Here is a 12,806-nt window from a genome sequence, read left to right on the forward strand (position 1 = left end):
TTTTGTACAATTACAATTATCCAAAAATATATCATATAAAGTAAGATATAGGCTTACTTAAAATGCACTTCGAATCGTTTATATCTGCTAGTTTAGTATCCAACGATCAAAGAAAAAAAAAATTGTTCAACTAATCAACTAAACGAGCAAAAATAATAGATTAAATTCATAAGTTCATTTGTGATTGGTCAAAAATAATAGATTACATGAAAGAAGTAAGGAATCAAATATTACATCAATGTCACCTTATTTTTAAAACCACTATAACCAGTTAACCACTATAAGTATGCCAATCTTTTGAACTTTTACTTTTTCTCTGAAAAAACACGAGTTTGTGCCCAATGAACAAACTTTACATTGAAAAATAGAAAGAAAAGAAAAATCACCTTTAGTTTTTTTTATAGGGGCTTACTATTAACACTTCTTTTTGTCTATTGACACCTCTCAGAAGGGGCGAATTTCGCCCCATCTGACCTGACATTTTTTATTATAATGTTGTCAACTTTACGTCACTTCAACCCGATATGTCAGAGCAGAATGGGCAAAATAAGATGAACCAAACATTAACGAAATCAGACCAGCAAACTTACACGCGACATTAAATTATGTGTACAGTTTGTTGGTTTATTAAATAACACAGTAGAAATTTGGGATATGAGTACTGATAAGTAGCTGATCAATATAGGCGGAAGATAATTTTATTGGTCAACTTAATTAGATTAACAAATGATAGTAGAGAGCTGCTGGGAGCTATCTATGAAATTCAAAGATATCCCTAATAGTTAATCAAGACAAATGTGATGACAGTCCGAAACGTCAAAGAGTTCCTGATGGGCAATTTAAACGTGGAGAACAGGGTAGTTCTAGAATGGTGTAAATGGATTCCGAAAAAATGTAACGTGTTCATGTGGAGAGCCGCGTTAGATCGTATCCCTACTATGGCTGCACTCAAGATTAGGAACTGTTTCAATGGGGATCTAACTTGTGTTCTATGTGGAGAAGGGGACGAAAGTATTGAGCATCTCTTCTGTGAATGCGCATTAGCAGCAAGAATGTGGCATGCCATTAGTAGATGGTGTAGATCGACACCATTCTTTATTTTCGGGATAAAAGATTTGCTGATGTATCACGAGCAACCAGGGAGAAGCAAGGAAGAGAAAGAAGTTATAAAAGGAATCGTAATGATAAGTTGCTGGAGCATTTAGAAGACAAGGAACGATATCAAGTTCGATAATGCTAAAAGAAACGACATGAGGACTCTTCAAAACATCAAATCATTAGGATATCTATGGTATAGTACGAGGTCGAGACATAAAAGTATTACTTGGGAAGATTGGTGTAATTTCAATGTATTGTAAATAATTTGTATATATTTACCGCCGGTGTGTTACCGGGGTGTTCTTTAATAGAAAGTTTACTTTAAAAAAAAAAAGTTAATCAAGACAAATTAAGGATCAGAGAGAAAATAACGAGATATCAAATCATATATAGTGTTTTGACCAACTGATGATACCTATAAGAAATTAATAGAGCTACAATATTATTGAATTCAATAAAACACTATTTAAAAAAAAAACGAACGTGAAGTTCCTAGGATCACAATTCATCTAAACATAGTTAAATTCAAAGCAAAGTGGTATTAAATGGAAGATTAGAGTTAAAATAGTTGGGAATGACTCTCTATTTATAGAGAGATCATTTACAACTTTAGCCCTCTGGTGTTTAGTATGTGCAATATAAGTCCCCGTATTTCTAATCATCTAATGAGAAACCCTATAATATGTCTTTAAGAGTAAATACGCCCATCGTATAGTTACTAGACATAAGGATTTCAGTTATCGTCAATTATCATATCACGAATGATAAACGATCAATGACGGCCACATTAATGTGGTTCCAACACTTACATATATTCAACCCACAATTGCAAATTAATATGACAATATTCTCAACCATTATCTCTTGTTTGCTTCTTTTGCCTTTTGTTTTCCAGATTGCCAATGCCGCAGTCTTTGACATTCAGAACAATTGTCCATACACCGTTTGGGCTGGTGCTGTACCTGGTGGGGGACGACAGCTTAATTCGGGCCAGTCTTGGTATTTAAACGTCCCAGCTGGCACCCAAGGAGGCCGTATATGGCCACGAACCAATTGCAACTTTGATGGTTCTGGTCAAGGACGGTGTGAAACCGGTGACTGCAATGGTCGCCTCGAGTGCCAAAACTATGGTACACCACCTAACACCCTAGCCGAGTTTGCCTTGAATCAATTCAATAATCTTGATTTCATTGACATATCTCTTGTCGACGGATTCAACTTGGCATTGGAATTTAGTCCCACTTCTAGTGGGTGCACTCGGGGAATAGTGTGTAGTGCAGACATCAACGGGCAATGCCCTAACGAGTTACGGGCTCCTGGTGGGTGCAATAACCCCTGTACCGTGTTCAAGACCGATGAATATTGTTGTAACTCTGGAACTTGCGGACCAACTACTTATTCAATGTTTTTCAAAGAACGTTGTCCCGATGCGTATAGTTATCCTAAGGATGATGCCACCAGCACATTTACCTGCCCCGGAGGAACCGAATATAAAGTCGTCTTTTGCCCTTGATCGATATTAATTAAGAACATACACGAGTATAAATAATTATTACTAGCTTGCTCTTCATATATGATGTATAACAATAAACAAAGGGTGATCATAAATAAATAAATAACTCGTATAATGATGGCTGAACACAAAATACGGTGAGTAAGATAATTAAGATATATGATATTCTAATGCAGGATAAGTTCACAATCTTCCTTTACAATATAATATCATTATGTAAAAGGTATTAAGATTTTCAATCTTATTAATCTCAGAATTATTGGAATGTATGTGATTGTTAGTACTGATTGATGAGGATAATTAAGATATATGATATTCTAATGCAGGGTAAGTTCACAATCTTCCCTTTTTTTTTGAAAGGTGAATTTCGTTTGAAAACTTCGTGTCGTGATTCGACAGCGGGAGGTCTAACATACGTTGTCTTAATCGGGTCCGCGTTAGAGAGCTCCCTCGAAGTAGAAATGCCTATTTCAAATACCCGATTGGGGAAAACTCCCTCCTAATCCGCCCGAAGGCACGACGATCAATAAGGGTAAACTCTGCCCTCTCAAACTTGAACCTAGGTACACCCAAGCCAAGCCTTCATAGAAAGATTACCTATGTACTTCCCAAGTTTTAAACCCAAGACCTCCTGCTTATAAATCAGGTGCTCAACCACTTGAGCTTATTAGGAGGTACCACAATATTCCTTTACAATATAATATCATAATGTTCAATCTTATTGGTCAAATACCACTGTCAAACAAATTAATGTCAGGGTTGTCTAAAATATAAGGTTTCGGCCATAGATCGATTCAACAGATGTTAATCCGTTTGGAGACACAAGGCTATTGACATAATTAATGGTGTTGATTTGGTCCTCTTGCAATGGATTAAACTCGCCACGTAGACTTTTTCAATCTTTTTTAAACTACACCAACACACCTCATTATATTGTGGATGCTCTAACGAGTTTACAAGCCTATTAGCCTAACAAACTCCATGATATGATAATATATGCTGGGTTAATCTTGATTATTTTTCAGTTCAAGTTGGATCGGGTTGGAGAATGAGTCATTAAATAATTAACGGGTCATGACCCATTGGAAGGAGGTGGTTTTGGTTTGAAGAATGTCAAGCAAACACCCATTGATTAACGGCACGTTGGAAGAGAGGGTCGTATCCACCTGTTGTTTAGCGAAATGAGTAGTTCTTAATTGTTTTTAATTTAGAGGCATAGATGAATAACCAATTACGTGAAAACTGTGAAGAGACATCTCTGATTTTGAACTATAGATTTTGGATTCGACTCTTCAAAGTGATAATTAAGCCTATGGGGTTTTTCCCCTAAATCCCCGCAATCACATCCTGCATGAGTTGTTCGGGGTTTAACATACTTTGAGAGTCGAATGTTAATAGAAATTTGTTTTTAAATTAGTTAAATTTATAAAAAGATAACCTACTTATAAAAATTCTTAGTAAAAAAAATGTATTTCTATTTTGAATATTAAAACATTATGTTTCAAAAATTTATCAAAAAAGAGAAATTTTATCAGTTTTATTTTGCTTAATCTTTTATTAAATGTCAACGTGACTTGATACGTCATAAAAAATCTCAATGCATTGCTTGGCTCGATAAATATTTCGACAACCATGTTGAGGACCGCGAACCCGGCCAAATAAGTTCGGGGTTGTACCGATTTCGAGCTATTTTCAAGCCAATTTTTTAGGTTTCTTGAGCCGGACCTTTTTCACATCTAGGTGGTAACGTAGATCACTAGATCAGAACAAGTGAACAACCAACAAAGCAGAACAAGCGATAGTATGCTTAATAATTAAAGCCCACTTGATATTTAAACTTATTAGCCCAAAATGGAGACTTTGACCCATTTTTATAAACCTAATTACCTAGAAGAACCCAACTTCTTTAGAAGCATGGTTGGATCAGTGGTAAACACCCTCGACTCTGGAGACAGAGATCATGGGTTCGATCCTCATCTCATGCAAAGGTTGGAGGGCCTTTTCTACCATTTAGGTAGAAACTGGAAGCAGACTCTCTACTTAGGTAGAGGTTAGGTCTGCCTACATCTTAACCTCCCCATACACCGTCGAAGTATTGGGGCTCAAAACCCGCAGAAGACGGCACTGAGCAGTTACTTACTAACCCAACTTCTTTACAAAACGAACACCTTAGCACAATTTTCAATTCATATTTAAATCTTATTATTTTTGTTAATGCGAGTTTAATAAAAATAAATAGATAGAAAGTTGAGATTTAGATATATTTGTTACGTCATTTCTCATGATCTAAGGTATATATCTTATTTACTTTTTTATTTAACGAGTTAATTGTTACTATTAGTTTACATTCGAGACATTATAGTGATATCTAATTATAGTGATATCTAATTAGACCATATGTATAGATTGAATCACGCATGCGGCATGACCAAGATAAAACCTTATCAAATTTTAGATTTGGGCTCGAGCTCACTTATTTTCCGAACTCCAAATTAACCGGACTTGGCTTGAGCCAAGCTTTCACTACTTCTAACTTTACACCTTAATCGTATTGTAGAATACATACTCATATATTACGGTAAGAAAATAAATTACGACACCTTAATCTAATTTGTTACATTATATTATAGAAACACCAAAGATACTGGACCCTCATCTAGGAGTTTAACTTATACATTAATGCATTATCGTGCAATTATTTCACTACTGATTTATATATATTGAATTGGATCGAGCGACCTGTTTGATCATAAATAATCAAATGGTTTTAGTTAAGGGCAAAATATAACGTCGTAGTTGGTTCCGCTTGGACATGAAAACGTAGCAGTTTTGTCACCTTTGTAGCTATAAACATCTGGGCAACGATCCTTGAAAAAGTTTGAAAGACGAGTTGGCTGACAACTTTCTTTGAACTGTCCGAGACAACAATCATTATCGCTCTTGGTCACAGTACATGGGTGATTGCACCCACCACGAGTCGTAACTGGGCAGGACACTCACCATTGATGTTCGCGGCACATTTAATACCTCGGGTACACCCACCGGAATTGGGGCTAATTTGCATTGGCAAGTTGAACCCGTCGATTATAGAAATGTACGTCATAGTAATCATGATCTGTAAGAGCAAACTCGGCTACTGTGTTTGGTGTTGCACCGAATGATTTGCATTCAAGGACGCCGTTGCAATCACCAGTCACACAACTACCTCGACCTGACCCGTCAAAGTTGCATTCGGTACGTGGCCATATATGGGCTGGGGCTGTTGCATGTGGTGCCCCGTGCAACTTCTAAAGGCCATGATTGGCCTGGATTCAAGGCGTTTGCCACCACCTGTTGGGACGGCACCGGCCCATACGGTATGACCACAATTGTTTTTAATGTTGAACAATGTTGCATTGGCTAAGTGAAAAACAAGTGGTGTCAAGAGAAGGAAAGCGGAAATAGTGAAGGATGTCATTGTATGTGGTTTTGCTGTGTTACAAGTGAGATATATCGCTTGGTTTATATAGGGCAAAGATCGGTTAGAATTTTACATATAGGTGAAAAGAAATTAAGGGTCACCTTCGTCCGCTATTAATGTTTGTCGTATAATTTGTTTCCAATGTGGAATATGTTGGCACCAACTTGCAATTTATTCCGGTAAAGAATTTTAACACCCCGAGAAAAAAAAATTATGTCCTAACTTTAATTGAATTCAAATTTATAAATAACTTTTTTTATAAACAATAATCTTAATATATACTATTAGACTGTTGAACTAATAACTTATTAACCAATCAAATCGCTCAATTTTATCAAATTGGTTCTCGCTTATGTCAACATTTAGATTAACTATAAATTAAAAATCCTAATAATCATTATCCAAATATATTATTATATTAGTATTTATATTATTTTGTAGAAAAAGTCTCATTAATTTACACTTTTTTGTTTTCCATCAATAATTTATACTTTTTAACCCTAAATATTTAATTTATATTTATTTTTAGCCATCAATTTGAGAATTTTTTTCTTAAATTTTTTTAAAACGTAACAAAAAGTATTTATATTTAATTATTTAAAGTTACAATTGTCACTCAAATCAAAAGTCCTAATTGTTATCAAACAATATGAAAACAATCCTAATTGTTATCTAAATATCATAGGAGAGTGATTGAAAATAAACATATTCATGTTATGGGTCGTATCATGATCAAACACATATACTTAAATGTCAAGTACAGGATCACAAGTATGTTTATATTTTAATTCTTAATAATCTTTCATAATAATATCAAATTATGAGTACAATTGGTTTCAAAAAATTATATAATAGAAAAATTATTGTAGCATGTGCCTTGTGGATTGACAACGACAAACAATCCCATCAATATGTATCAGCTAATAATGACAGTAACGAACATGTGGTTATTGTACTACAACTTGCAAAGTATAACACTTAGAACCGTATATTTTCAAAATTATAAGTTTTTATGAATTAAATGTATGAATATCTAATATTGATAATATCATAAACCCCGTGTCCAGTGTCGGACACGGGTCTAAAATCTAGTTAGTATTATAACAAATAATTATATATGCATAACAAAATCATAATTTTAGAATTACATACCATGGTAGTTCTTATTTACCCGATGATCCGTGAAGCTCTCTTATATTTTTCATAGCAAATTGGTTAATTAGCTTTGCACAATTTGTGTTCTCTAAGATTTCGTTCTCGATAGCACATCTTTTAACATATTATACATTTTATATATAATATATATATAAAAAAAAATTTCAAAAATTTATGCCCTGACCAAAGAATTGGATTTGCACACCCTTTAGGCCTCCCCTGTACCTTACGTGATAAAAGTGCAAAACATGATGTCTGTAGAAAGAAAATTACACTTACAAATCCAGTAGCATATGGTTTTGTTTTAAAACTAGATTACTATCTCGTGTTCACAATAGACACAAGTAAAAACAAATTATACGGAGTAACTAACAATGTGTTATTATTTCATCTTATATTATATTGACATTTACCGGGACAAAGTCTTTTATCCAAAAACAATATATTATATTGATGAGTACAGAATAAAAATCTAAAATGACAGTTTTATTAGTCAATAAGTTGGTAAGATTTTAAAACTTAAAGAAATCTACTAAGATTCGAATCTCATTTCTTATATTTGTAAGAATGGATTATTGGGGGTTTTTCGAGTCTTGGATTTCATCTCGGGCATGCGTGGTTCAATTTTCAAATACTACCCAATTGGATGTCACATTGGTGACTCGAATACTAACTATTAACTCGTTGCTTAAAAAAATGACAGTTTTAAAATTTTTGAATATTGTATCTACAATAAAAATATGAGAAGTAATATTCGTACCATAGATATTGATAAATTTACCACCGTTATGCATTGCATACTTGAACAATGTGTTACAAGTATGAAATATGTCCATTGTGGTAAGTATATCAAATATTAACGTACGATTATCATTTGACCAAAGATATACGAGTATTCAGTATGTGTTTCAAGATTTTTTTTTATATTAATGGTATAGATAAAATCAAATCAAATTTATATACTCGTATATAACATAATATGAAGAAATTCTTCATCACACTATGTTACAAAGGCTATGACAAAGTTGATTGATATGGACATGAATGAAGTATCTTTTAAAGATAAATTAAGTTTTGATAAGGTTTTTTCCCATTACGGCAAACTATCTAAAATACAACCCAAGACTTCTGAGAAACCGAACCTTTATTCATCATCACAAATACCGAACCTTTATTCATCATCACAAATATAAGACTTAAATCTTGATTGAAAATACAAGATCGAAGATATCTTCTTTTTTTGTTTGTTATAATTATTAGGGTTATGATTATTTGAAAATTAAAACTTTCGTAACAACTAAAAAATTAACCAAAACATACCGTGATCTTAATTTAACACAATGTGTTTTTATAAAAACATTGTGTTAAGTTCATATCACAATAAAAACACATTGTGTAAAGTTCATATCACAATGTGATTTAAAACTTAACACATAAAACACAATTAAAACACATTTTGTTAAATTCATATCACATGTTTTTTTTTTCCTTTTAATTTTTACTAAAAATTAAATTTTCAAATGAACATTTCACATGATTATTATTATCCAAAAATATCATATAAAATAAGATATCAATTATAATAGGCTTACTTACTAATGCACTTCGTATCGTTTATGAGTTATTCAAGAGAAAATTCGTTTATATTTGCTAGTTTAGTCATGAACGCTCAAAGGAAAAAAAATATATTTATTTACCTAATCAGCTAAATGAACAAAAATAATAGATAAAAGTTCATAAGTTCATTTATGATTGTTCAATTTCTATTATTGCGTTTGTTTATGTTCATGAATTTAGAACTTTTCTTCTAATTACTTAAAATTATAACATCTGATAAATTTAACTTAATAAACTAAATAAAATCACAATCGAACATAGTAGATTATTATTATATCATTTTTAGAACGACTATTTATCTTACTTTTAGGGTAAAGGAGGGCATCATGTGCCCGAAATCACATTGGATCTCCATCATTTCACCCGTAAGGATTAGATGCCGGTAAAATACATTCGCTGGTTTGACTTTTGAGTGGATCTTTGTATAGGCATTAGGTGAAGGTTTTCGCTGGTTGAATACGAGTGGAGATTCGTCTCATGAACTCTGGTTTAGCATGGGTTGGAATAACAGAAAGAGTGGGAGCCGTGCGTAGTTGACATGTAGGGTTGCATGCGGTGCTCAGGGTTTTAGAGTTGCCCGAGGTTGATAAAACTATGCTTATGAGAATGTGTCTAGGTTGATGCATTGGAGCTCATTGGAAGGCAGTGAAGACTCTTGTTACAGATTTTGGTTTGCTTCATTTTATGTTACCTACTGTAGTGAAGCACTGGTCTGTTGTTTAGACTTTTGGAGTGTGCAGATTGCTGCACTACCGGAATAATTGAACCAACTTTCGAAGAAAAGTCTTGGCTCGCGGATTCGAGAGTTATACGAGTCTAGTGTGCGGTAGAGGACTCTGGGACTTTCAAGTAATCTGTTCGAACGTATTCGGAGGTTTGAACTTGGACGGGATTTTATAACAGTGGGAGCACGAGGAGTGTTTTGATATATGTTGAAATCGACGTTGGGTTCTAAAGACCAATTTTCCGAATGAAATCTCTCCTGTGAGGCTACGGCTAGTGGAGAGTGTTGTTCCTCTGGAGTCTCGGAGCCGGTATTTGAAATCAGTAGGAGCCCGTTGAGATTGAGGATGAGTCATTGGTGGACTTTGCCATGACCGAGTCAGTTGTGTCTGACTGTATTGAAGCGGTTTACAGCTTCAATGGGCCTTTCAGGTGACTAATGAAAAGCGCCGTTGCAACTAGGTATACATTCGATGCATGGATTGAAGTTTGGTTTGTTCTTGGGAGTTGGACCTGTGAAGACTTCTGTTCCTATCCGTTTTTATTGAAATCTTAGCTTGTTCATGGAGAACTAAAGACTTGGAAAACTTCTGTTTTGAAGTTTTAGTTTGTTCTTGGAACCGAAGGCTTGAAGGATTTCTGTTATCTAAAGATTACTGGAGTTACAGTTTGATCGAGATATTGTTTGCTTGAATGGCGGGTTGAAGTTTTACGGAAAGCCTTCAAGTGGGAGATTGTTGGGTGTGAAGGCCTTGCGGGCCTGTGTTTGGCCTTAGGGCTATTTTATTTGGCTGTTTAGGAAGCCCATTAGGTTTCCTTGTTCACCAAGCAAGAAACCCTAGTTGTCCTCCTATATATATTCCTCCTCATTGTAATTGTAATCTTATGGTTCCGAGCTTAATAAAATAACCTAGTTGCAGCCGGTAGACTAGGGCCCCCACTGGGGCCGAACCACGTTAAATCTCGTGTGTCGTTTATCTATTTTCCGTTGTTATCTTCTTGTTAAATTGCTTCCGTTGTGCTATGGCTAAGGGCTGTTCCTAACAGATATTTCTATAACTGAAGAAAAACCCAGCACTCTATTATAACTTAAATACTAGAAGGCAGTCAAGTCAGGCACATAAAATGGTAGTTTGTATAATAAAAGGGACGACATCAGAGTTCAGTTAATTCAGCAAATTGGAACCATGAAATTGTATCACTTACATAGTTTGAGCTTCTTAAAAAACATGGAAACAAGTGATTTGGGGTAAGGTTTGGTGGCAAGACATGTTGGATAATTCTCGGGTTGTTCGATCCACAGCTTATGATCAATGTTATTGCTAGTCAGCTTCTCTGACAAGTTCTTTAGCTGCACTTCTCCTTTTACCTCAAGAGTTACCTGCACCATACCATCCCAGCACATATAATCTTCTTGATACTATTATCCAAATTCAACTTGAAACCAATCTGGGTCTACTTTTTATGACTAATAAGAAAAACCTTTTATTTTATTCAATCCAACTCAAACATGTCTACAAATTATTACCCCGTCATAACAAATTTGCTCTTTCAAATAAATAAAAATATAACTTCAATTTCGAAACAACTTCAAATATATGAAAATTCATCTTTTAACTTTATCTACAAAGTGGTCTAGTGATAAGAAATAAGAGACAACTAGATAAACGTTCTGGAAAAAATGAGCAAAGGGGAAAAGTCTAGGCAAAAGCTACTAGAATTTTGCTTAGATTAATAATAATTTGCATACATCATAGTCAAAGTCTCGAGGAAGGCTCCAGGAAGCTATATAGGGATCACTATCTATATCTATTTACCAAGTAAAATAAAATTATACTTTAATGCAGTTGAATTAACCTTCTCGTAATCGACTAAGTAGCTTTCTGTATGTGATTTTTGTTTTGTCATTATTACATACACAATTGAGATTTACTCTAAAATAATTCATAAAAAATGAAATCAACAAAAAGAATTTAAAGGTGCTTGCCTTATGCATTGAGTCGATATTATCAGGGCTACAATATTCAATAGTGTGAGGATCATCTTTGTGTGTCCAGATGGCTGACACGGAGGCATGACATCCCTGTGTAACCACGCTCCCTAACGGCCACGTGTCGATTAAATCTCGTCGGAGAACAACGTACTGAACTACCACGTCGGATGTGGTCGGGACCTCTGCCGCCGTGTCGGTGGTGGTAGAGGCCATGGGAGTCGAAGAGTGGCGGCGGATTTTGAGTGATTGGTAAAGGGGGGTTCTTCTCCCGTAGAACGACGTCGTATCGGGTGTTTTACACAAATGAGTAAAATAGCAACGTGGTGCGTTTAGAGTGGCCATTTGGTTTGTGTTGTTACCATTCTGAAATCACTTTTTTATTTTTACAAAAAAAAAAGAGTATGGACAAATTTCCTTTTTTATAGAATAAAAAAAAAAAACATAAAAAAGCATGTGACGTGTCAAGCGTTGGGTGCACGCAGACATAAAAACAAACATTTACACGTTATTAACACGCATTCGCAGCACGAAAATAAATATACAACTCTATTTGCATAACATACATCTCTATAAAGCACCTGAAATATTCTAGATTACGAATTACGAGTATCTAATTTTCCTCTTGGAAGAACATTCTCGAGTCTTCATCAGTCGACAAATCAATCAAACATTCTCCTCGGTCTATAAATAGTAGTAATCACTGTCAAATAGTTTGGCAAAAACTATATATAATATATATTTGAAAAAAAGCAGACTAATAAAAGAGATCAAAGAAGTATGTGTTTGGTGTTTGTGTGTGATGAAGATGAGATGATAGTTGGGCAAAAACAAGCAGCGGGATCATGTCCGTACTGCGGCGGGATGATTAAAGAGATGGATGTCGAAAGTCAATGGAGATTGTGTTTCGTGCCTATGTATTACAAGACCAAACGCAAGTATTTCTGTACTCTCTGTTCCCGACGCCTTGTTCTTCAGTATTAGCTATCTAGTTTAGCCTATCCCCTAGCTAGCTACCCTGAGTTTCCAATTTAATTATACTCTTCTTTATTCTTGTCTTGTTAAATCTCTGTAAAACTTTTAGGCGTACGTACGCACGTATATATGGTATGTATATGTATAAATAAATACTTGATTATTGTAGATAAACGCAGTGACTTATTTTTATGTACGTTAATATTTATATATGAATCTATGCATATTTGTTAGGTCATCAAGAGTTGTATAATATGATGAACTCGTGCAATTGT

General features: G+C 34.5%; 3 protein-coding genes and 1 pseudogene across 3 annotated transcripts; 2 read left to right on the forward strand and 2 right to left on the reverse strand.

Annotated features, from left to right (window-relative positions):
- Positions 1–1,917: 1,917 nt before the first annotated feature.
- On the forward strand, positions 1,918–2,611 carry LOC122580216 (thaumatin-like protein). The gene has a single exon (XM_043752491.1). The coding sequence runs from the start codon at positions 1,937–1,939 to the stop codon at positions 2,609–2,611; it is 675 nt and encodes a 224-aa protein (XP_043608426.1). The 5' UTR covers positions 1,918–1,936.
- A 2,771-nt stretch (positions 2,612–5,382) lies between these two features.
- LOC122580215 lies at positions 5,383–6,094 on the reverse strand (annotated as a pseudogene).
- Positions 6,095–10,678: 4,584 nt separating this feature from the next.
- On the reverse strand, positions 10,679–11,932 carry LOC122579417 (putative peptidyl-tRNA hydrolase PTRHD1). The gene is made up of 2 exons (XM_043751590.1): positions 11,554–11,932; positions 10,679–10,947 (listed from the first exon to the last, which is right to left on the reverse strand). The coding sequence occupies exons 1-2, from the start codon at positions 11,899–11,901 to the stop codon at positions 10,765–10,767; spliced, it is 531 nt and encodes a 176-aa protein (XP_043607525.1). The 5' UTR covers positions 11,902–11,932; the 3' UTR covers positions 10,679–10,764.
- Positions 11,933–12,158: 226 nt separating this feature from the next.
- LOC122580194 lies at positions 12,159–12,727 on the forward strand. The gene has a single exon (XM_043752469.1). It carries the CDS (start codon positions 12,337–12,339, stop codon positions 12,538–12,540), a length of 204 nt encoding a protein of 67 aa, XP_043608404.1. The 5' UTR covers positions 12,159–12,336; the 3' UTR covers positions 12,541–12,727.
- The last annotated feature ends 79 nt before the right edge of the window (positions 12,728–12,806 follow it).

The sequence above is a fragment of the Erigeron canadensis genome, chromosome 8 (genome assembly GCF_010389155.1).
Source record: "Erigeron canadensis isolate Cc75 chromosome 8, C_canadensis_v1, whole genome shotgun sequence".
NCBI lineage: Eukaryota > Viridiplantae > Streptophyta > Magnoliopsida > Asterales > Asteraceae > Erigeron > Erigeron canadensis.